Source organism: Hypanus sabinus, chromosome 7 (genome assembly GCF_030144855.1).
Source record: "Hypanus sabinus isolate sHypSab1 chromosome 7, sHypSab1.hap1, whole genome shotgun sequence".
Lineage (NCBI taxonomy): Eukaryota > Metazoa > Chordata > Chondrichthyes > Myliobatiformes > Dasyatidae > Hypanus > Hypanus sabinus.
Genome location: NC_082712.1, coordinates 119,288,353 through 119,313,820, shown reverse-complemented (window position 1 = coordinate 119,313,820; position 25,468 = coordinate 119,288,353). Strand labels below are relative to the sequence as shown.

Here is a 25,468-nt window from a genome sequence, read left to right as displayed (position 1 = left end):
TTGTTTTGCTGTTCAATGTCCTTCGATACCAACAAAAAACATTCAGAACATCTAATGTGTTTCTTCAGGGAGCGATTGAGGAGACTGGGTGGATGAGTAGCTCCTGGATAATCCAAGTTGAGGATCTAGGTTACTTTTTCCAAGCGTTAGTTCCTTAGCTGGCATCAGCACCATCTCTGGCATCATGACATGAGGTACCTTCTTGGAAGGTTTTATAAATTATTCTTGCTTTAGTGCAAGTGGCTCCCTTGCATAGATCTTTCCGCTGCATTGTTTCAGTGTTTCTCTCACTTTTTCTGGAAGTCCCTTTGCCCTAACACAACAGGCAAAGAATTGTCGGCTCACTTAGCAAGAAGTTCTCCCTGTGACAACACGGGTTTCCTCCCTCTGCCCAACGATGCTCATCAGGCTTTGAAGGCACACATTAAAAAAGATGGATAATCAGACTTGTATAATGCTCACAATTAGAGATATAGAGTCATAAACCAGGGAATGAGTCCCTTCTGCCCAATGACACTTATCCTCCACTGGCCCCATCTTTATCTCTCTACATTCCCTTCAATATCCCCATTTGCTAGTCACTTACAAAATGGGGGTAATTTACAGTGACCAGTTAACCTGCAAAAACTGCACATCTTTGGGATGTGGGGGGGGGGGGGGAAACTGGATCACTTGGAGGAAACCAGTGTAGTCAAGGGCCAACATTCAAATTTCACACCAACACCAGTGGAGGGCCTGCTTTGTGTTACTACATACCCTGGAAAGTGATTACATAGAGATAATTATCAGCAGTTCCCTTTTTTATTCCAGGCCAGTGTGGGGAGTCCTAAAATGAGATGGGTGAAATAATTTAAAGAAAGGATGATGACAAAAGCAATGGGGAGGGGGAAGAAGAGAGAAAGAGAGAGAGGGAGAGGGGGAGAGAGAGGGAGAGGGAGGGGGAGAAGGAAAGGGAGAGTGAGAGAGAGGGAGAGAGAGAGGGAGAGAGAGAGGGGGAGGGAGAGAGAGAGAGAGGGGAGAGGGGGAGAGAGAGATTGAAAATAAACCTGCACAAATGCAAACTGAAGTTTCACATCAGAGATTAATAGATTTTATTTTAGTTTTTCTGCATACTAAGGTATATGAAGTTAGTATAGGAAACTGGTCAGGATCTGAGTGAATCATGGGGCAGCTGCGAAGTGTTCATACCTGATTCTTGTTTATCTCTCTGATGTTCCTACTATTATGATGTGAACAAAGTCACTGGAGAGACACTAAAGCTAGTAGATATAGATAGATGGATAGGTTCTTGATTAACCAGGACATCAAAGGGTTTGGGGAGAAGGCAGGGGAGTGGGGATGACTGGAAGAATTGGATCAGTCCATGATTGAATGGTGGAGCAGACTCGATGGGCCGAATGGCCTACTTCTGCTCTTACATCTTATGGTCTTATTAACTGTTTTATTCAGTAAAAAACAAGTAACAAACATCATACTGAGACAGTTTTGGAAGAAGAGGCCTGTTCAATCCAATATTACATGACATTTTTATATGCTAAAGATCAAATGTAACAGCAGGACAATCTGACAGTAACAATGTATCTACAATGCTTCCTTTGAGTTACGTAACATTTCCAAACACCTTCTTCAGGAAGGGTAAGACAAAGGAACACATACCAATCCTCATAGAGGGATCAGAAGCGGAGAGAGTGAGCAGTTTCAAGTTCCTGGTTGTCAAGATCTCTAAGGATCTAACCTGGTCCCAACTTATCGATGTAGTTATAAAGAATGCAAGACAGTGGCTATATTTCATTAGGAGCTTGAAGAGATTGGTATGTCAACAAAACACTCAAAAACTTCTATAGATGTACCGTGGAGAGCATTCTGACAGGCTGCATCACTGTCTGGTGGGGGGGGGGGGCTACTGCACAGGACCGAAAGAAGCTGCAGAGGGTTGTAAATCTAGTCAGCTCCATCTTGGGTACTAGCCTACAAAGTACCCAGGACATCTTCAGGCAGCGTCCATTATTAAGGACCTCCAGCACCCAGGGCATGCCCTTTTCTCACTGTTACCATCAGGTAGGAGGTACAGAAGCCTGAAGGCACACACTCAATGATTCAGGAACAGCTTCTTCCCCTCTGCCATCCGGTTCCTAAATGGACATTGAACCCTTGGACACTACCTCACTTTTCTGAATATGTATTATCTCTGTTTTTGCATGATTTTTAATCTATTCAATATATGTATACTGTAATTGATCTACTTGTTTTTTAAATATTATTATTTTTCTTCCACATTATGTATTGCATTTAACTGCTGCTGCTACGTTAACAAATTTCACGAAACATGCCGGTGACAATAAACCTGATTCTGATTCTTCGCCCCCACACTCCAGACACCCAAAATGAATGTTAAATCCCGCCATTCATGCATATGCAGGCTTCCACAGTCAAGTGACTGGCCATTGTTCAGAGTTGCATTTTAACAGTCGGGAGACTGGCCGCTGTTAAAATTACTATTTGCTGTATACCATAATTGCAGAATACGTCCTAACACCTTCAGCGTCAGCCTCAGATACTGGTGAGATAAACTTTTTGAAATCAATAGCAATATCAACTAATTTTCTCCAGAGTAGAAGATTTTATTTCCTAGTGTCACCCTGTATCACTTGAATTCTCATCTCATTTCGGGTGTATAGTGGTTGATCGATTCTGCAACATTTGCCAACCTTTCCCAGTATTTTTTGTTAACCTATGGAATGTTTGTTAAATTAGAAATCAGCATGATATTCAAAACCGGCTCACTCTGCAGTATTAAGTAGCAAGAGAATCTCCGACAAAAAAAATTGAAGAGATACTTCATTACGAGCCAAGCAATTCTACAACCAATGGACCAAATCAAATTCTGCAGCCTGCTACATCCTGTCATAAATGCTGGTGAATAATTTAGCTGCTAGCTTGAGAAGGTTCCAAGAAAATAGTTCTGCACTCTTTGATGCTGGAGCTCAGTACAAGATTTGCGAACACAATGCTGAAGCAGTTGCACATACCTTCAGCCCAGATCAGAAGATGGAGAGCCCACATCCGTGCCTTCTGAGAGCCCCATCATCACAGAGAAGCTTTGGTCAAACCGATTCAATACGTATGTAACCAGCTGTCCACTGAATATTATTTTTTGACATGTTTTACATGTAGATTGTGGTGGTTGTGCTAAGTTCCTTGTCGGCCTATTAGCGTTTCTAGTAATTTAACTACTAGGCAATATATTGTTAAAGTTTTGGTAAAAGTTTATTTTTATCTTACTTTATTGCTTCACGACTGAATGTGAATGCAACAGAGCAATGTGAATGGGTTCATCTTTGTTCACATAGCGTGAGCAAGAAGAGTTTGTTTCAGGGTTTAACCTATATGTGTTTGGAAGTTAAGCACGTGTGTGCCAAACCACTTAGTTAAGATGAGCTGTAATTGTTTATATTTTTGATGCTGTGTATAAGGTTGATGGGATTCTAATGTTTTTTGTATTGCTTTTTAGAATTGCCACTACCTTATTGGTTTTGTATATCTTGGTTTACTTATTTTCATACTGCATACGTAACTAGTTGATACACAAGGGTGTGGACTGAAATTAAGCTGAAATTGTAACAGCAGGAACTGTGTTTTTTTAAGTTCATTTTTTGTTTTTATTTTGATACTTTCTTTCTGCATTAAAGCATCTAAAGCAGATAAAGGAATTAAAGACCCAATTTGTTGTGCAATGTGTGTATTTTTCCCAGGCTACACGTATGATGCTAAAACGAAAGGCAGGGAAGCACCAACTGGTCAAAAGAAGTTTTTAATTGTCTCTAGCCTGGAGAACATCTAATTTTCCAATTTCAGGTAAACTTTACCTCCTGTGTTCCCCTTTATTCCTCCTTGTGATCCACTTCCAGTCCTGTCATTTCTGTTCCCTATATCTCTCCTCAAGTCCCAAATTATCCATTTTCATCCCCCTCCCCATGTGGTTCTGCCCTCCATCAACTCCCCATGATCAACTTTCATACTTACGTGGTCTTTGTGCCCCGCTCATTATCCTCCATCCTCCCCTCACCTGGCTGAGTTGGCCTATTTGTTTCCTTGTCTTCTTCCACTGATTACCTACCCAACTTCACCCCTCCTTGTCCCTAACTGACTCCATCTGCCCATCACATCCCTATGGAACAGAAAAACCACACTGCAAATGGTACCTCCTGCCACAAATACTGCTGCTCCCAATTCTGATTAAAAAAAACCTGTACTGCCCTTCAAAAAGATGGACAGGCAAAAAGGCAGGGGAGGGAGAACTTTTGGGGAAAACAAGATTACTAGGTTTGGCCTGCAACCTGTTATGGGGGGGTGGGGTAGGAGGGAAGATGCTTTTGTGTTTGCTGTTTAAGCTTCCTCAAGCTGACAAGCACATCTGATTATTGCTTGGTGTGGTAAGTCATTACTTCACCAGATGTTTAGCTCCAGGCTAGAGAAAATTAAAACTTTTTTTTGACCAGTTGGTGCTGGGGCCTCACTTGCCTGTGGGGGCTGTGAAGGAAAGCTGTTTGTTGGGGCTGGAATTAGGACGAGAATGCACAGAGTTCAGTAAAAAAAAAGGAAGCTATCTACTCAAACAAGGGAAAGTTGGAACAAAAACTAAATACAAAGTAGGAAGAGATCAGAAGTCTTCTGTGAATCCAACTAATCTCTAAATTCTCACAACATGTAGAGAGTTAATTAATACTTATCACATTTCAGAGGGGAATATGTGTTTTTGATCATTCTCTCAAAACCTTCAGACCTAAAAAGGTACTCTAAAGACAAAACTACTCCTTTAAATTTCTTGGCGTTGCCATTTCAGAGGATCTGTCCTGGGTCCAGCATGGAACTGCCATTACAAAGAATGACAGTGCCTCTACTTTCTTAGGAGATTCGGCATGTCACCTAAAACTTCTATAGATGCACGGTGGAGACTATCTTCAAAAAGGAGTGAATATGGCCCAGTCCATAATGGGTAAACCCTCCCCAGCACTGAGCACATTTACAAGGAGCACTGTTGCAGGAAAGCATCATCTATCATCAAGAACCTTCCTCCTCCATCCAGGCCATGCTCTCGTCTCGCTGCTGCCATTGAGATACAGGAGCCTCAAGTCCCACACCATCAGGTTCAAGCATGTTTATTACCCCTCAGCCACCAGGCTCTTGAACCAGTGGGGATAAATTCAATCACCTCAACACTGAACTGATTCCACATCCTATGGACTTAGTTTTAAGGACTCTATAACCTGTGTACTCAATATTTATTACTTATTTTTATTAATTATTTTTGTATTTGCACAATTTGCTGCCTTTTGCACATTGTTTGTCTCTGTTGTGTGTTTTTTCCATTGATTCTATTGTGTTTCTTTATTTACTGTGAATGCTTGTAAGAAAATGAATCTCAGGATAGTCAATAGTAACATACATGTACCTTGATAATAAATTTACTTGAACATTAAACTTCGAAAATTCATCATGTGCAAGATTATACAGTTTTCCTACACTCTATGTTTTATTGTGTTGCTCATATTAAACTGCAGCTCGCATAAATTCCAGTAACCAGTTCATCATCTCAACCCTGGGAGCAGAACTACAATCTGTACCTTGCCACTGTTATGATTACAATGCACTGTAAACTAAAAAGCATTGTACTTACATTGTGCCATTCAAGTCCTTGCCAGCCTACCCCAAAGCATGTGGTACAGAAAATGTGGCTGTAAATGTTTACACAAAGTTCCAGGAAGTGGTAGGGTGGTGGTGAACAAGCTCTTTATTTTAGCATGGGGAATGGACATTGGCCATCGGACTGGGATAACTCCTCAATGAAGCAGAGCGATGGGATCACACTTACTCAGTTAAGAGAACTGGCTATTCCTGTTCACACAACCTCACAGTGAACTGATGGATGAGGTCATGGACATGCCAACAGGGAGTGTCAGCGATAGTCACTGTTAGCGCATATTCTGGAGTTACGGAATATAGAAAATATTAATTTCAACAATGACCAGTCCTCAGATCTGAATGTGGACTGTAGATTGAATTTAAAATGCTGCTCAGAGCAGTGTTCTTCCTGGCACTCCAGACTTGGGTTGATTGCAAACCAGGAAACTCTCCATTGACCTGAGATGACTGCAGATGCATGAATGCAGCTTGGAGACAACAGTGACTAACACTCATTTTGGGTGTCTGGAGCATCAGTGTGAAGATCTAGCCATTTGAAAATTATATGTTAATTGAATTGTGGATACACTGTAACTATAGAATTGTCCTTTGATCATTAACATAAAAACACAGCTTGTGTAAGCTGAATAAAGATTTTTATACTACCAGCATCATGTCTTTCACTGACAGTCACAACAACCACTTTATGAAGAAATACGAGAGCAAAGTTTCAAACAGTTTAGTTTAGCATCTAAACAGGGACAGGGATTGAAGTTAGTAACTTTGATCTTATGTACAGCACAGAAATGTACCCTCAGCTAATCACATCTACACTGGCAATATTGTCCATCTACACTCATCTCATACCGCTGCATTAAGGCCATATCCTTTTATGCCTCACCAACGATCTTCTGGTAAGGTGGTAGCGTGCTTGGCCAAAGCGGCCTCTCTCCGGGTCCAACAGATAGTGCAAATGTGTGTCTTAACCATTTTCCGAATAATCACAAGACCCTGTTGGGACACTGTCAAATACAGAATACTGCATGTCCAGTTCATTGCTGTGTGACCTTGGTTGTTGTGAGCTCCAGACCCTCACAGCGTGGCATCATCAATTACAGCAATCCTGGGGAGGAGGTGCCAGAGACGGTGTGGGAGAGAGCAGAGGCACGGCAGGCATGCTGTAATCCATGCTGGGCTGAGGGCTGGCTCTCCCATCAGTGCTGCCCTCCAGTGTTTGCTTCTTGGAAGACAAGCTGGATTGCCTTCGTCTGCGGCTGACCCGTCGCGAGACAAACGAGAAAATCTGCAGATGGTGGAAACCCGAGGAATATACAAAGGCCCGAAACGTTGACTGCACTCTTTTCCTAGTCACCGCCCGGCCTGCTGAGTTCCTCCATTGTTAGACAAGCTGAATTGCCTTTGTCTGTTGCTGATCTAGCGCAAGACAAGCTGGATTACCTTTGTCTGCTGTTGATCCAGCGCAAGATGAGAAACTGCTGTGTATTGTTCTTGCAGAAACATGTCTCCAGAACATCATCCCATGCACCATCAATCTGTGTGACTGTCTGTACTGTGTTTTGCACCTTGGCCACAGAGGAACACTGTTTCATTTAGCTGTAAACATGTGTATGGTTAAATGACAATTAAACTTGAACTCCAATTTAATTGCCTGTCTAAATGCCTCTTCAAAATGGTGATTGAATTTGACTTCTCCACTGCACATTCTAGATTCAACCACCCTGTAAAAACTTACCCTTCAGATTGCCTTCAAAACTCCATTCTCTCATCATAAATCTATGCTGTCTTGTTTTGATACTCAGAAGGTGGCTCTCTACCTCAAAGATCTGCAGAGTTTGCTTGAGGAGAGAGTATTGAGTATTTTATTCCAGTAATTTAGCTCACTGTAACCCAGATAAATCTTCATTTGGGCACAGCAGGATTAAAAAGACCACTAAAAGTTAATGATTAGCCCTGGACTTGTTACAGCTAACTTGAGACATAGCCCCTTCTGCTCCTGAATCTTATGGTGTCCATATGAATTAATAACTTGCTGAAAAGTTCATGGCTCTTGTGTAGTATGAAGTAAAGACCTTGGGGAATTGCAGAGATTAGGAAGGCTTAGGAAGAGAACGGTAGATGGTACATTTGAATGCAAAAATGCAAATATCATGTAAGTAACGGAATCAAATGTTGGAGCTTAGTCAGCATTATACATCAATGTTATGGAATCTCCTGTTGTCTCCTGGAGATGACTACAGATAGCATTTTCCAGCTGTACAAGTCCTATTCACAGACCACCTCTCTTTATACTACACGATGCTATAAGAGGTCTAGGTAGTCAAATATGAAATGTACTTGAAGGGCAGGTTACCTTTGTTGCAGGATTTTCATAGAAGGGATCTCGGGTCAGATAGTCTTGAACAATTCCATGGAGTTCCAGGATAGACTGACACAGGTTTAACAGGCAATAGTGATTTGATGACTTAAAAGGAAGAGCAGTCTGAGTAGGGAGTTTTGGGAAAAGGGATGGTGGCCAGCATATTGGATTAGCAGTAAGTGACTGAGGGTGCTGAGAGAGGGAACTAAGAAAGGTTAACTGTTCAAAATATCAGCTAAGTGAGGGTAGGAAGACAAGCTGGTGAATTGCAGCTTAATTGGAATAGAACAGAGTGGAAGATGGGACATGGAAAAAATATGGAGAGTAAAGTCTGGTTAATGCTGGGAGCATTACAGAAACACTGGCAGCTGAGGAACATTTCTTTATGTCACAGTCTGCATGATCTGGAATCTGATACTTGAAAGGGTGTGAAAACAGGTTCAAAAAGTTTTAAAATTAAAAAGTTTTTAAAAAGCAAAAATTTGCAGGAACAGTAAATTGTGGGATTAGTAGAGTTGCTCCTTCAAGTGCTGGAACAGATGGAATGGCTTTTTCAATGATAATTGCCACAACAAACAGAAACAGTCACTGAGTAATAGTATCTGAACAATAAACTTAATCTTACAGAAATAAAATGTCAATCGAGTAAAAGTCTAATTCTGGAGCTTAAGTGCCATTGCTTAAATAAAACTCTTAGAAGTCTGAAACTCTCAGGAATGATGCACTGAATTGCAGCCCTGCCCACATCACAATCCTTGCTTAAGTCTTCGTACAAAAGAACCACAGCATTCATACTAATCTATATTTTTTTAGAGAAGAAACTGAACACCTCTGAAATTTTCAGATGAACAGAGCGATTTGGCATGGCTTGGAAAGGTCAGGCCATGTCTAGTGAACCTGATTTAACAGTGACTAAATAATAGGCAACTGAATGCTGATAGAGTTTATTTACTGAGAACTACAAAAGATGCAAGAGAGTGCAAGGTAAAAGCTGAAGGCCATGGAACTAAATGCTAGTTAGGAAAGTGGCTGAACATCAGAAGCAAAGCTTTTAGCTGCCATTAATAACATTTTGCAGGATATTGTGCAAAGGGTAAACTTGGTCACAGATCAGCCGCAATTGAACGTTCAAACACTCAAGATGCTCTGACCCTAAATTATTAAGTCTGCTCCAGAATTTCACTCATACAAATATTTCATAATGAAATGGGAAAGCATGGCTCATTAATTAGCCGCAACACTCAAAGATAAATCGCCATCCAAAGATAATCGTGACTACCAGTGTCATAAAAGGTGGTGATTATCAAAGGCATTGCAAAGGCTGGAAGTCTAAATAAAAGCAGAAGATGCTGAAAACACTCAGTGAGTCAGGCTGCATATGTGGGAAGGGAATTACAGCTAATGTTTCAAGTCAAGGGCACTTCAACAGAGCCTACATAAAAGCTTTGCTGCATGATATACTGTATATTCTCTTCAGCTTGGTAAAAGGAGCCATGGTTCCTTTTTGGCTTAAGTGTGTACTCTTTACTGGCCTGGAGTAAGGACTCCAATAAATGATCTATCGTTACAGAAAATTCTTCCCTTCTGTCAGAGTCCTGCTGCACTGAATAATGCCTGCTGTATGCTTGCACCACTGGACAATCTATACACATATTTGTCTGGCAGAGAAAAATGCAATAAAAGCATAGTGAAGAGATCTGTGGAGGACTGTAATTTACAACGCAGCATATTGAGTTTGTCCTGCAGTACCAAGAGATAATGTAGGGGATTGGCTGACACGAAGCCCGAAGGTTCAGAAACACAAGATCAATTTCTGTCGTAGTAGATGGAGAGAAGCAAAGCCAATTAATGAAATACTCTCGAGTAATTATAATGAAACACATTAGACTTTTAGAAATTCCTAACAATAGAAAATCTGCAGAGGCTAGAAATCCAAGCAACACACACAAGATGTTGGAGGAACTCAGCAGATCAGGCAGCATCTATGGAAAAGAATAAAGAGTCGACACAGTCAACGTGGAAAAGAGTAATCAGGATTCCTGAATCCTGATGAAGGGTCTCGACCTGAAACGTCAACTGTTTACTCTTTTTGTGTATGTTTTTCAGCATTTTGTGCATGTGTTTTTATAAAATCTTACCTGATTCACTAATGTCCATTTGTGAAAGGAAACCTGTTTCCTTACCTGGTCTAGACAAAATACAATTTCAGATCCAGGTACTGTAAATGACACTTATCTTCCCTATGGAATGGCCTAGTAAACTGCTCAAAAATATGAAACAGCAATAACAAAAATAAAAAAAATAAGATAAATGATCTGGCATCCACAAAGGCAGGGAGTGCCAAAAGTACAGAGGCACATTTAGCCTAGATGATCCTTAAAAACTTCCCGAAAAATATCTGGGGACTTGTTCCTGAAATGGGATACATTCCAACCAAAAAGCTGACAATGATGCTCACTGAATCACACTTATATCCCAGACTCCTTCATCACAGTCCCTGGGCTTGTCTTGTACTGACAACAGAACAGTCCACCAGAGATAATGACACAAAGATGTACAGTTGGAAACAGCGGTCCTGGGAATCCCCAGAGGTGCCTCAAGGCTCCATAAATTCTGAAATGCATGCAAAGAAAAGCCCCAGTTAATCTGGGGATCTTAAAACAAAGATGAGAAGTTTCTTTAGCCAGTGGGTGATGAATCTGTGGAATTCTTTTGGTACAGACAGCCAGGCAGGACAAGTCTGGTAAAGTCCAAGTCCAAGGAGGGTGGCACAACGCTTTACACTACAGGCAAGCGCCGTTGCCTGTAAGGGGTTTGTACGTTCTCCCCGAGACCATGCGAGTTTCCTCCGGCTGCTCCGGTTTTTTCCCACAGTCCAAAGACGTACTGGTTGCTAGGTTAATTGGTCATTGTAAACTTTCCTGTGATTAGGTTAGGTTTAAATCGGGGGATTGCTGGACAGCGTGGCTCGAAGGGCTGGAAGGGCCAATTTGCACTGTATCGCAATAAATAAATAAGTAAGGAAGGAAGGAAGGAAGGAAGGAAGGAAGGAAGGAAAGAAAGAAAGAAAGAAAGCAAGCCATTGGTATATTTAAGGCAGAGGTTGATAGATTCTTGATTAAGCAGGACTTCAAAGGATATGGGGAGAAGGTAAGAAAATGGGGTTGAGAGGGATAACAAATCAACCATGATGGAATGGTGGAGCAGACATAATGGGCTGAATGGCCTAATTCTGCTCATAGGTCTCATTAACATCACCACTCCCTCAACTGATGAGTCTGTACTCTGCCATGTCAAACAAGTAGTGAATACAGGAAGGATAAAGAATGAACTTCGGTGACAAGATTTCACTGTTCATCATCGGTAATGGCTCGATCATCTGGATGAGCTCATTATGTCTTGAAAAACCAAGGCTGGTAGTGCATCGGATAGTAACTGACTCAAAATCACCTCCACACAAATACTGCTGATTCCTTATCATCACCAGGTTGTAGTTCCAGGTTTAGTATCACTATCAGGACCATCTCCAGTAAGTGAAGATAACAGCTATATTAAATATATCTTAGGCTTATATTACAAGAGGTAAAGTATTACAAGAACTAGTCTGAATTATACAGGATTGAATGCACTCTCCTGTTGATATAAAATGACCAACCATTATCAATTATATGGATATGAGAAATTCTGAATAAGTACATAACTGATTATTTGCTTTACTATTGTCTGTCTTTGAAGCTTTCTGTTGGCAATTTTGTGTTCTTTAATGAGAGTCCCTGTGGACTAGAAAGCAATGGTTATTACCCATTCCTCTGGGAGACCTTTCAGCTCATGTTCAGCTTTGACAGCTGAGCTGGAAACCACACATCCTGCAAGGCTGAAGGGATGTGTGAACTTTGATTTGATTTTAAAAGCACATTACCTAAAAGCTTTACTGCATTCAAGGTTACAGAATCAAAGAAGTTGGCTGCATTTTGCATTTTTTCTTGCCTTAAAATATGGCTATTTAGCTTCTGTAGTGATGGAAACATATAGTTCCACAGTATTAAAAACTTTTTTGCAATGCACTGATAAAAAGCTCCCCACAAACTTTATAATACTGAAGTTACATTTTCAACTTATAAATAAGCACTTGTAAAAACCACTTTGGTGGCCAACATAACTCATGTCTAACACACAATGCATTTTCCAGTGTAGCCATAGTTCTGTTGCAGGATATGCATCAGCTAATTGGTGCAAAGAAAGGTCCAACCGACAGCAGAGAGGTAAATGACCAGATAATCTGTTCTGATGAAGTTGCTTGATGATATTAATTCATGCAGAGAAAAATGACCTAGACTGCCAATTCACGGTCAAGCAGCCGAGTGTATCTGCGAATCCCACCAATGTGATGGAACTGGGCATCAGATGACATTCAAGTGCATTACAACAAGCATAATGTCCTAGCCTACACAGAATCAAAAGACAACTTTAGCTCACGGTAGGGAATATAAAGATGAGGCCAACTCCTGCACAGTTTCTCACTGGTAGCAGAAACAATTTACGTCAAAAATTATTCCCTGGCCCATTTTATTTGTTACGGCAATAAATAACACAGCAGGGAGGGAAATGTTAGCAAAATTTTAGGTGCTTTACTGAGATGTAAACCTTTTGTTACCCAACTTCTTTTTCCTGGCTCAAGCCATCTCATCTGGAGGTGTTTCTTGCACTTACTCTGACTGCAGTTTACATACTGCCAAACGTTGTGCAAGCACTCGATGTATTGAGTGCCACGACTAACGAAAGAGAAACAGGCTTTACGCATCCCCGTCGGGGATTTCAATCAGACTAGCTTGAAGAAATCTCTGCCCAATTACCATCAGTACATCACCTACAGCACCAGCGGACCCAACACACTCGACCATTGCCACACTAACATCAAGGATGCCTACTCCTCCATCCCTAGACTTGAGAAACCTGATCATCTGGCTGTCTGCCTCCTGCCTGCATATAGGCAGAGGCTCAAGAGCATGGCACCAGAGGTAACGACAACAAAGGGGTGGTCACTGGAAGCAGAGCAGTGGCTATAGAATTTAAATGGCCACTACTGAGTACATCTGCAAGGAGCACTCCATAAGAAAGCTGCATCCATCATCAAGTACCTCCACTGTCCAGGCCATTGGGAAGGTGGTACAGGACCTGAGATCCCACACTACCAGGTTCCCTTGAACAGTCTGACTTCTGAACCAGCGTGGATAACTTCACTCACCTCAAATCTAGACTGATTCCATAACCTATGGACTCACTTTCAAGGACTCGACAACTTGTGCTCTCAGTATTACACATGCATTTATTTATTTGTACAGTTTGGCTGCTTTTTTGCACATTGATTGTTTTTCAGTCTTTGTGTGTAGTTTTTCCTTGATTCTATTATATTTCCCTGTTCTACTCTGAATGCCTGAATGCCTCAAGTTAGTATATGATGACACGTATGTACTTTGATAATACCTTTTCTTTGAAACTTATGAATCAGCTGAAGGCACTAATCTCCATACAGCCAACATATCATCAACATTTAAAGGTACCTCAAATCATTCTAATCAAGTGTTGTGTTGCATTAGCACATAAGCTAATAAAAGAAAATGTAATAAATCTGCAACAATTTAACACATATTTTTACTGATCCCACAGTAAAAATCTCTCGGGGAATAATTATAGATATTTTTTCTAAACATGGATTATCTCTGCAGGCATATTGTACACTCTCTAGCACCAGAGCAAAGTATACTGTGATCACACATCTGCCACTGGCAGTTGGCAGTTGCAATGATGATACAATAGCACCAGAAGGGTACCAGCCATTGAAGTGCTATGTTTGATTTCTTCCTGCTGTGTAATTACGCTGGGGATGAGAATTTGGTAATACATTAACCAAATAAATCCTGCATGACCCGAGTGTGAGGTAGTTGGTAATTTACGTTCCGTTTATTGCATCTCGTACAATAGAAAACCTATGAGTGTCATGAGCCCAGCTTCTGTAGCTTGCTGTAGAGCATTGAGCTTCTTGGGGTTTTGAGCACCCGTATCTACTAATAGTTATCTTAAATAGATTCGTTAAGCCCTTGTGCTTTTGATTTAATCTTGTCAAGTTAACTGTGGTTGGCACGTGTTTTCCACATTCTACGATTATTCAAAGAGGACTCTTGTTGAGAGCCTTAGCAAAGTCATTGCATTGGGGAGAATGAATTGTCTCGTGCTGTCACTCAGTCGCTCCTCCAAGAGTCTGTTGGCATTCCTACATCTAACTTCTTGATTTCGTCTCTTCATGGGGAATCTGTCACCCTCCTCTCCTAGCTCGAGCCGTGAGCCTGCTGTCCTCCACTCCTTAGCTCGAATCGTTGTCAGTGCTTCCCATGACTGAGAGAGAGCCTGCCATTTCTCCACACTTGGGTCCAGCCTTGTCCTCCGAGAACACACCGTGACAATGAGATGAATTGCTCTAATCTATCCTGCATTTAGACAAGTGTAAATTCTTTGTGATGTGAATCGGGAAGAGGCTATGGAGCTGTTATACTCATGGAAAGCAGCCAGTGAGTGAGTGGGCCAGTGAAGGAGTGGAGATTTGAGGCTTTGACTTGAGGGATTCTGGTAGTTTTGGCAGTTGGACTGTGCGATCAAGTCAATCAAGATTTGAATAGCTCAGCAGAAAGCCGTTGTTTAGACAATCAAGATTTGAATAGCTCAGACTCAGCAGAAAGCTGATTGGGCAATCAAGGTCAGGTCACCGAGCAGTTTGAAAAACTCAAACAAATAAATAGAGGGGTAGCTCAAGTGGAGCAGCCTGTGGAAAGTGGCCAGTGAGTTGGTGGGCCAGTGAAGGAGTGAAGATTTGAGGCTTTGACTCGAGGGGCTTCGAAGAGCAGAGGCTGAGGACGAGCTTCACTTCAAGTGAGGTAAGGCCAGGTAAGTTCCTTTCAAAGGAGAAAGTTTCAAAAGTTGAGGCAAGTATTGGGTAGGTTATGGCAGCTGAGATCGGCCCCGTGGTTTGTTCATCCTGCAGCATGTGGGAAATCAGAGATACTTCCAGTGTCCCTGACGACTATGTGTGCAGGAAGTGTGTCCAACTGCAGCTTCTGGCAGACCGCATTGAGCGTCTGGAGCTGCGATTGGATTCATACTGGAGCATCCGTGATGCTGAGAAAGTCGTGAATAGCACATTCAGTGAGTTGGCCACACCGCAGGTAAAGGCTACACAGGCAGAAAGGGAAGGGGTGGCCACAAGACAGCGTAGCAGTCGGCAGGTAGTGCAGGAGTCCCCTGAGGTCATCTCCCTCCTAAACAGATATACTATTTTGGATACTGTTGGGGGAGTTGCCTCATCAGGGGAAGGCAGCAGCAGCCGAGTTCATTGCACCATGGGTGGCTCTGTGGCACAGGAGGGAAGGAAAAGGAGTGGGAGAGCTATAGTGATAGGGGATTTGATTGTAAGGGGAATAGATAGGCGTTTCTGCGGCCACAAACGAGACTGCAGGATGGTATGTTGCCTCCCTGGTGCAAGGGTCAAGGATGTCTCTGAGCAGCTGCAGGACATTCTGGAATGGGAGGGTGAACAGCCAGTGGTCGTGGTGCACATAGGTACCAATGATATAGGTAAAAAAATGGGATGAGGTCCTACAAGGTGAATTTAGGGAGTTAGGACCACAAAGGTAATAATCTCTGGATTACTACCAGTGCCACGTGCTAGTTAGAGTAGAAATAGGAGGATATTTTAGATGAATACTGGCTTGAAAAATGGTGCAAGGGGAGGGATTCAAATTTCTGGGACACTGGAACCAGTTCTGGGGGAGGTGGGACCGGTATAAACAGGACGGTCTGAACCTGGGCTGGACTGGAACCAATGTCCTAGGGGGAGCGTTTGCTACTGCTGTTCAGGAGGCTTTAAACTAATGTGGCAGGGGGATGGGAACAAGTGCAGAGAGACAGAGGGGTGTAAAATGAGGGTAGAAGCAAAAAGTAGTAAGGTGAAAAGTAAAAGTGGCAGGCAGGCAAATCCAGGGCAAAAAGCAAAAAGGGCCGCTTTTCAACGTAAGTGTATAAGGGCTAAGAATGTTGTAAAAACAAACCTGAAGGCTTTGTGTGTCAATGCGAGGAGCATTTGTAACAAGGTGGGTGAATTGGATGTCCAGATAATTATTAATGAATATGATATAGTTGGGATCAGAGACATAGCTCCAGGGTGACCAAGGATGTGAGCTCAACATCCAGGGATATTCAATATTCAGGAGGGATAGACAGGAAAGAAAAGGAGGTGGGGTAGCATTGCTGGTTAGAGAGGAGATTAACGCAATAGAAAGGAAGGACATCAGCCTGGAGGATGTGGAATCGATATGGGTAGAGCTGCATAACACTAAGGGGCAGAAAACGCTGGGGGGAGTTGTGTACAGGCCACCTAACAGTAGTAGTGAGGTTGGGGATGGCATTAGAAAGGAAATTAGAAATGCATGCAATAAAGGAACAGTAGTTATAATGAGTGAACCAAATTGGTAAGGGTGCTGAGGAAGAGGATTTCTTGGAATGTACGTGGGATGGTTTTCTGAACCAACATGTCAAGGAATCAACTGGAGAGCAGGCCATTCTAGATTGGGTATTGAGCAATGAGGAAGGGTTAGTTAGCAATCTTGTTGTGCGAGGCCCCTTGGGTAAGAGTGACCATAATATGGTGGAATTCTTCATTAAGATGGAGAGTGACATAGTTAATTCAGAAACAAAGGTTCTGAACTTAAAGAAGGGTAACTTTGAAGGTATGAGATGTGAGTTAGCTAAGATAGACTGGCAAATGATACTTAAAGGGTTGATGGTGGATATGCAATGGCAAGCATTTAAAGATTGCATGGATGAACTACAACAATTGTTCATCCCAGTTTGACAAAAGAATAAACCAGGGAAGGTAGTGCACCTGTGGCTGACAAGGGAAATTAGGGATAGTATCAAGTCCAAAGAAGAAACATATAAATTAGCAAAAAAAAAGCGGCACAGCTGAGTACTGGGAGAAATTCAAAGACCAGCAGAGGAGGACAAAAGGCTTAATTAGGAAAGGGAAAAAAGATTATGAGAGAAAGCTGGTAGGGAACATGAAAACTGACTGTAAAAGCTTTTATAGATACGTGAAAAGAAAAAGATTGGTCAAGACAAATGTAGGTCCTTTACAGTTAGAAACAGGTGAATTGATCATAGGGAACAAAGACATGGCAGACCAATTGAATAATTATTTTGGTTCTGTCTTCACTAAGGAGGACATAAATAATCTTCCGGAAATAGTAAGGGACCGAGGGTCTAGTGAGATGGAGGAACTGAGGGAAATACATGCTAGTAGGGAAGTGGTGTTAGGTAAATTGAAGGGATTAAAGGCAGATAAATCCCCAGGACCAGATGGTCTGCATCCCAGAGTGCTTAAGGAAGTAGCCCAAGAAATAGTGGATGCATTAGTGATAACTTTTCAAAACTCCTTAGATTCTGGATTAGTTCCTGAGGATTGGAGGGTGACTAATGTAACCCCACTTTTTAAAAAAGGAGGGAGAGAGAAACCGGGGAATTATAGACCAGTTAGTCTGACATCGGTGGTGGGGAAAATGCTAGAGTCGGTTATCAAAGATGTGATAACAGCACATTTGGAAAGAGGTGAAATCATCGGACAAAGTCAGCATGGATTTATGAAAGAAAAATCATGTCTGACAAATCTTATAGCAGTTTTTGAAGATGTAATTAGTAGAGGGGATAGGGGAGAGCCAGTGGATGTGGTATATTTAGATTTTCAAAAGGCTTTTGACAAGGTCCCACACAGGAGATTAGTGTGCAAACTTAAAGCACATGGTATTGGGGTATGGTATTGATGTGCATAGAGAATTTTAACAGGATAAGAGGATGCAGGGTGACTTAGATAGGTTAGGTGAGTGGGCAAATTCATGGCAGATGCAATTTAATGTGGATAAAAGTGAGGTTATCCACTTTGGTTGCAAAAACAGGAAAACAGATTATTATCTGAACGGTGGCCGATTAGGAAAAGGGGAGATGCAATGAGACCTGGGTGTCATTGTACACCAGTCATTGAAGGTGGGCATGCAGGTACAGCAGGTGGTGAAAAAGGCAAATGGTACGTTGGCACTCATAGCAAAAGGATTTGAGTACAGGAGCAGGGAGGTTCTACTGCAGTTGTACAAGGCCTTGGTGAGACCGCACCTAGAATATTGTGTGCAGTTTTGGTCCCCTAATTTGAGGAAAGACATTCTTGCCATAGAGGGAGTACAGAGAAGGTTCACCAGATTGATTCCTGGGATGGCAGGATTTTCATATGAAGAAAGACTGGATCGACTAGGCTTATACTCACTGGAATTTAGAAGATTGAGGGGGGATCTTATTGAAACGTATAAAATTCTAAAGGGATTGGACAGGCTAGATGCAGGAAGATTATTTCCGATGTTGGGGAAGTCCAGAATGAGGGGTCACTGTTTAAGGATAAAGGAGAAGCCTTTTAGGACCAAGATGAGGAAAAATTTCTTCACACAGAGAGTGGTGAATCTGTGGAATTCTCTGCCCCAGGAAACAGTTGAGGCCGGTTCATTGGCTATAAGAGGAAGTTAGATGTGGCCCTTGTGGCTAAAGGGATCAGGGGGTATGGAGAGAAAGCAGGTACAGGGTTCTGAGTTGGATGATCAGCCATGATCATACTGAATGGCGGTGCAGGCTTGAAGGGCCGAATGGCCTACTCCTGCACCTATTTTCTATGTTTCTATAAAAGTCAAGGTTGGACCAGGTTTGATTTTGGCCATGGTCATCCTCAACTAGAATAGCATTAACAATTCATCTTTTTGAAGCATCAGCTTCATTTCATTCTGCAGAGATGTAGGTTGACCTGCTGTATGCTGCATTTTCTGCTTTACTATAGATTTTCAGCCTTGGTAGTACTCTATTTTTGACTGACAGTGAGGGCATTGTTACCATTCTCTCCACCCTCCAGCTGGAAATGCCCCCGTGTATGACTTCCGGCTAGTAAAGGCAAAAGGAAAGTACACCTCATAACGGTGAGACAGGATTGGAGATACCTATGATGAAACCCAACTCCTCCCTGAACTCCACACCTTTTGGGATTCGTATGTTCATTTATACCTTCTGTCTCGTCTCACTCATGTTGCCAAGTTCTATCATATTTCACTTTGAGCCTGTTGGGTCCTCAAGGAACTTTCATCCCACCCATCTCATGTTTTTCAATTCCTTACTCCCCTGCCATTTTCCCAGGCTGTGACAGTCAGTGAATAAAACCATAAGAAAAAGGAGCAGCAACAGGCCATTTGGTCCTTTGAGTCTGCTCCGCCATTCAATCATGGTTGATCTATTATCCCTCCTGCCTTCTCCCTTTAACCTTTGATGCCCTTACTCATCAAGAACCTATCCAACTCTGCTTTAAATACACTCTTGGCCTCCACAGCTGTCTGTTGGCAATGAATTCCTCCCTGCCTAAAGAAATGCTCCCTCATCTCTGGTCTAAATATAGCCTGTAATTATCTCACTTTGCTCTTCCCAATCTCCTTTCTTCCTAACCTGCTGTTGCAGTGTACCTACTGTGGGTTAACACTGTGAAGCTCCCATCTATCCTCCTCAAATCACCAGTTTTATAAAGAATGTATTGCTGCGAAAGGCTGTATGTATTGCCCATTCCATCTCCAGTTGTCCTTGAGAAGGTTACAAATATACCAGCATTAACATGGTGAAGGGATTCCCAGAATATCATTATGGAACTTTCATAAGTTGTCAGGAAATCTTCTCGGTGACAATGAAGATACTAATAAGTACAAATATCTGTCGGTTTTTAAAACTTCACAACAGTGACTTTTGGAAAGAAAATTCGAGTAAAAATGCAAACTGCAATTAATGGCATTAACACATACTGTTCACTGCCAGCCTGATGGCATCTGTGGGTAGTTCATGATTCATAACCACGGATTATGAAATTCCCTCACCAAGGATGCACTACAAGCTTACTGCACTCATCCTGTTCCAAACTCTCCTCATACATAACTGAAATTGATTACAGTGCTCAAGCTCTCTCTTAGGTGCCGACTGAGAAGAAAGAATGCTAATTATACTGTTGGGAGTCATTCAGCTGAGCCAGGCTTGTCCAGAACCTGTCAAAATCTTGCTCGAGGCTGCTATCTGTCAGTTACAGTAGAAGAATGCTCATTGCCTGTAACTATTGTGTCTGACAGAGTTCCTGTGCTCAGGTATGTGATAGCGAATGACAGACTGATGTTCCCAAGCAATGTTGGTCAAAATGATCAATGCAGATACCCCTCTGTCACTTACTGACAATCAATAGCCTGGTTAAAACGTGATTTAGAAAAATCCAAACAGTGCAGCACATTCAGACTTAAGTGGTGGTGAGAAATGTCTGTGGTCCACCAGTGTTCACACAGTATTCCAAGGGCTTGAACGACAAACCAAGGCTGGAGCTGTATCGAAAGTGTTCTGCCCCACTGGATGAGATATTGACCCAATGGCCCCAAATGGAGTCACAGAGTGAATCAGTATGGAAACAGGCCCTTCACCCCAAACAAAACATGACAACCATCAAATATCATTCTCATCTATTTCTTCTTATATGCTAGGCATGGGTCCAAGACTACAAGAAACTTCAGCGATTTGTGGATACAACTCAACACATAACAAAAACTACCCTCTCATCCATGGACTCTGGCTACACTTTTTGCTGCCTCGTAAAAGCAGCCAGCATTATCAAAATCACCTGACATCCCAGACATTTCCTCTTCTCCCCACACTCCTTGGGGGAAAAAGACATAAAAACCTGGAAACGTATACCATCAGGCTCGAGGGCAACTTCTACCCCACCGATATTAGTGAATGGAATTCTTGTACAATATGATTAACTCTTGAACTCACAATCTACCTTGTAACTTATTATCTGCCTGCACTTCACTTTCTCTGTATCTATAACACTATATTCTGCATTCTTCTGAGTACCACGATAGACTGATATTATGAAGTGATCTGCAATGATGGCACACAAAGTTTTTCTACAGTATGTCTGAGCATGTGACAACAATAAACCATTAACATGCTCCTAGATTAAGTGGGAGATGGGAAAACAGACAGACAGACAGACATACTTTATTGATCCTGAGGGAACCCCTCAGGATCAATAAAGTATGTCTGTCTGTCTGTATTCCTATCTCCCACTTAATCTAGGAGCAATTTACAGTGACCTGTTAATCTACTAACATGCACATCCTTGGATGTCCAACAAAGCTGCAGCATCTGAAGATAATCTACACAGCCCAGGGAGAAAATACAAACCCCACATAGAGAGCATTAGAGGTTAGGATTGGATTCAGGTCACTGGAGCTCCTACAATTACGTGACCCACGATTTCCAGAACATGTTACCTGATTTAAACGTTTATTGTATGGAACTCCTTCACATAACATAAATGACAGGTAGTGCAACTGACAGAATAATAGCATTAACACAATAGTATATATGAAGATTGATAAACTCGTTAAGAAGGCTGGTTCTGTTCTGGGGGTGGAACTGGATTCCCTGGTGGTTGTGTCTGAGAGGAGGATGCTGCAGAAGCTACGGAGCGTAATGGACAAACCCTCCCACACCCTCCATAACACACTGGACAAACAGAGGAGGACCTTTAGTAACAGAATGATTCCACCGAATGCCACAGGTATTCCTTTTTCCTGTTGCTATACGACCCTACAATTCCTCCTTCAGTATACAAATATATAGTTTCATTGCACATCTGTATTTTGCACTGTTACTTTTTAATGCACATTTTGTATTTTTTTCACACATGAGTGCTTCCATTTTGTATTTTAAAGTATATACTTCTGACTGAGCAACTTTGCAACAATAATTTCCTTTGGGATAAATAAAGTTTTATCTTATCTTAAAATGGTTCTGCTCCCATGAACTGTCCATAGCAGGATCACAGATGTAGCTGATTCTCCAGTGTTATACAGCAGAACAAGGGGAGGGAATAGTCCTAAATTACTGATAGTATAAGATAAGGAATACTGAAGCACATGAGATACTGCAGCATTATAGAAGCACAGGGGAAAGAGATACAGCACAGCTTCAGGAATAGCAGGTAACTGATATTGTGTTCCTGAAAAGGGATAAGGTACACTAGTCTTACTGAAAAATTGGCTATATCAGCTAAGTGATTTTATAGTTTTACTGAAACTACAAAGTAAAGGAAACTGTAATCTTACTAAAACAGCATGGATTACAACAGGATTACATTTGTAAAATAGCAGGCAACAGATGTTATGGTGTTAGTGAAACATCAGGATATAATGGTGTTTCGGAAACAATAAGACGATTTACTGTAACAGAAGGGCAAGTGACACCACAGTCTCACAGAACAGTTGCAAGGAAGCTAAAAACCTTACCAAAGTAGAGGTGTGAGGAGTACAATAAAACAGCAGGTGAAAGAAACTATAGTTAATCAGCAGCAGAAAGGATCGATAATGAAACAGGGTGCAACTGGCATAGCAGGTTGAAGGATATAAAAAGTTATAATGAAACACCAAGGAAGGAATACTTTGGTCTTACTACAAGGCCACAGTACCGTTATTCCAATTCTGTGATACAACAGGGCTTGGATTACTTGAGTGATATTGATACACCACAGTAAGAGCTAATCCGGTGCTGCAGAAAGCAGCTGTGGTTCTTAAGTATTGTTGGTCTCAGACAATGATCTGTTAAGGACTCTCAGGTAGTGACATAAATCAGGTGTCCTTACCTGAACTTGCACTTGATGTGCTGGCATTCTCAGGTCTGCAAAATAAAAATTAAATCAAAATATGAGAATATATTCACTTAGCATTCATTACTCTCAATATCAATGATTCAACATGAAAGCACAATGGGGCTGCAATCTCCAAAGTCTGCATGTCTCTCAGAGCAGTGAAGAAACATATTCCAATAAATATTGTTACATTGTTGTGCTTGAGCTATCCGTGAATAGAAGGCATTAAGTTACAGCAAAGGAGGCTGAAGTATTACATGCTATTGGCAACACAGACACACGATTTTAAATCTGTATAGTGTTTAACTCATAGACAGGAATACTACTTGGCACAGTTTTCCCCAGCTCAGGTCAAGGGACTGCATTTGATGTTCCTATGTTTAATATGTGATACTTTTAACTCTCTCAATAGAACAAAAATGATCAATTACAAATTTAAGACACAGATGCTGGAAATGTTGAACAATACGCACAAAATGCTAGGAGAACTCAACAAATCAGGCAACATCTATGGAGGAAAATAATTTAAACCTCTTCTCTGAGCCAGAGATGACTAGCGTTGCTGCTTAGGCTATTGTGCTAAACAAACACAAGGTTTAACTAATGCAGGGACAAGAACAGAGAAGTGAATTGTTAATTGTGTTTTCTTTCCACAGATGCTGCCTGACCTGCTGAGTGTTTCCAGCATCTTATGTTTTGATTTTGGATTTCCAGCATCTGCAGAAATGTGTATTCCTCATTCATGTAGAAACATAATGAACAGATGCATCACCATTCAGTATCTGGGTCCTGTCTGTCATTCCAAAGGATCCCCATGGTTTCTTGCCTATCATAAGTACAAACTCTACAGGCATGGAAGTTTCTATTGAACCTTCATCTCTAGCTCTTTTGAGGGGCGAGTCTCAAATGTTTACTGCTTTTGTGTGAAGGCTGATTTCCCTGCTTGGACATTAGCATTTTGGTTCAAACTGAGCTTAGCCTGGTCTGCAAACCAGACTCAGCAGCTCATCATCTTTGCCTGCCTGCACTTAGACAGGATCTGGAAGGGCTACCATACTGGCTCTTGGAACCCAGGGAAGGCTAGGTCTTAGGCTATGTGCCACTGAGGTCTCTCCCATGTAACACCTGACAGCCTTTGACCAGAGACAAACCCGGAATCTTTACATAAAAGCTTTTATCAGATGTCTTAAAAGAGACTTAAAGAACTATTAATCTATTTTAATTACAAAGCTAATAACAAAAATTCTTTCAAACAACTTGAACTGATAAAACTGTAAATAATGTGCCTTTTTTCTCCTCTTTCAAGGCCATTCAAATTAATCAGACACCATTCCTATGACAGGTATGGCTGGCATAGAATTGGGCAGGCAATTTCCTCTACATAATGCACCGACTCCTCATAAGACCTGGTTCCACCATTGGATCTGAGGGATACAGCCTTGATCTGGTACTGACTTACACAGAAGTACAGAAAACTGGCCACGTCAATCTAGCCATGATCTTGTACTTCAATGGTCCAGGCAAGGTCAAGCTTACATCACCTGCAGTACCCGAGGTACTTAAACCAGCCCCCCTGGCACCAACAATCTTTCCACAGTCAGAGTCATTTATAGTAGATCACATTTCTTCCACATTCAGAAGTTCAGTGCGAACAACAACTGAACCACTTGACCATGTCTGCACATTTTTATGCACTGAGTTGCTGCCACATGATTGGCTGATTAGATATTTGCATTAACGACTAAGTGTAATAAAGTGGCCGCTGAGCGTAGAAACTAGAGCACAATGCAGGCTGTTCAGCCCAGGATGTTGTGCCTACCTTTTAACATAATCTAAAATCAATCTTACCCTTCCCTCCTACATAAACACCCAATTTTCTTTCTAAGAAAAATGCCTTTCTAAGATTTTCTCAAATGCCCTTAATGCATCTGCACCACACTAGCCCTGGTAGAGCATTTCATGTACCCATCACTCTGTGTAAAAATCCTATCTCTGACATCTCCCCTATACATTCATAAAATCACCATAAAATTTCACTCCCTGGTAATAGTTGTTTCCACTATAGGAAAAAGTCCATGGCTTTGCACTCGATCAGAATAAGAGAATCGGGTTTAATACCACTGGTAAATGTTGTGAGATTTGTTAACTTTGCAGCAGCAGTACAATGCAATACAGAATAGAAAAAAACTGAGTTACAGTAAATACATATATAATAAAATAGTTGAATTAAATACATAGTGCAAGAATAGATATAAAAAAAAGTAATAAGGTAGTGTTCACAGGTTGAATGTCCATTTCGAAATCGGATGGCAGAGGGGAAGAAACTGTTGAGTGTGGGTCTTTATGCTTCTGATGGTAGCAATGAGAACAAGGCATGACCTGGATGATGGGGGTCCTTAACGATGAACGCTGCCTTTTTGAGGATTCACTCCTTGAAGATGACCTGTATACTACGGAAGCTAGTGCCCTTGACAGAGCTGACTAAGTTTACAACTCCTTTCAGCTTACATACTTCAATCTTGTGCAGTAGACACCCACCCCACCAATAGACAGTGATGCAGCCAGTCACGATGGAACACCTAAAGAAATTTCTGAGTGTTTTT

General features: G+C 41.6%; 1 protein-coding gene across 3 annotated transcripts in view; it reads right to left on the bottom strand.

The window, feature by feature from the left end:
* dgkza (diacylglycerol kinase, zeta a) overlaps nt 1–25,468 on the bottom strand; it is a 473,329-nt gene that overhangs the window by 40,681 nt on the left and 407,180 nt on the right. For all 3 annotated transcript variants that reach the window (XM_059975478.1, XM_059975480.1, XM_059975475.1), the window contains one exon: nt 22,860–22,894. In XM_059975478.1, coding sequence (XP_059831461.1) covers nt 22,860–22,894 — 35 coding nt within the window. The remainder of the gene's footprint in view (nt 1–22,859; nt 22,895–25,468) is intronic.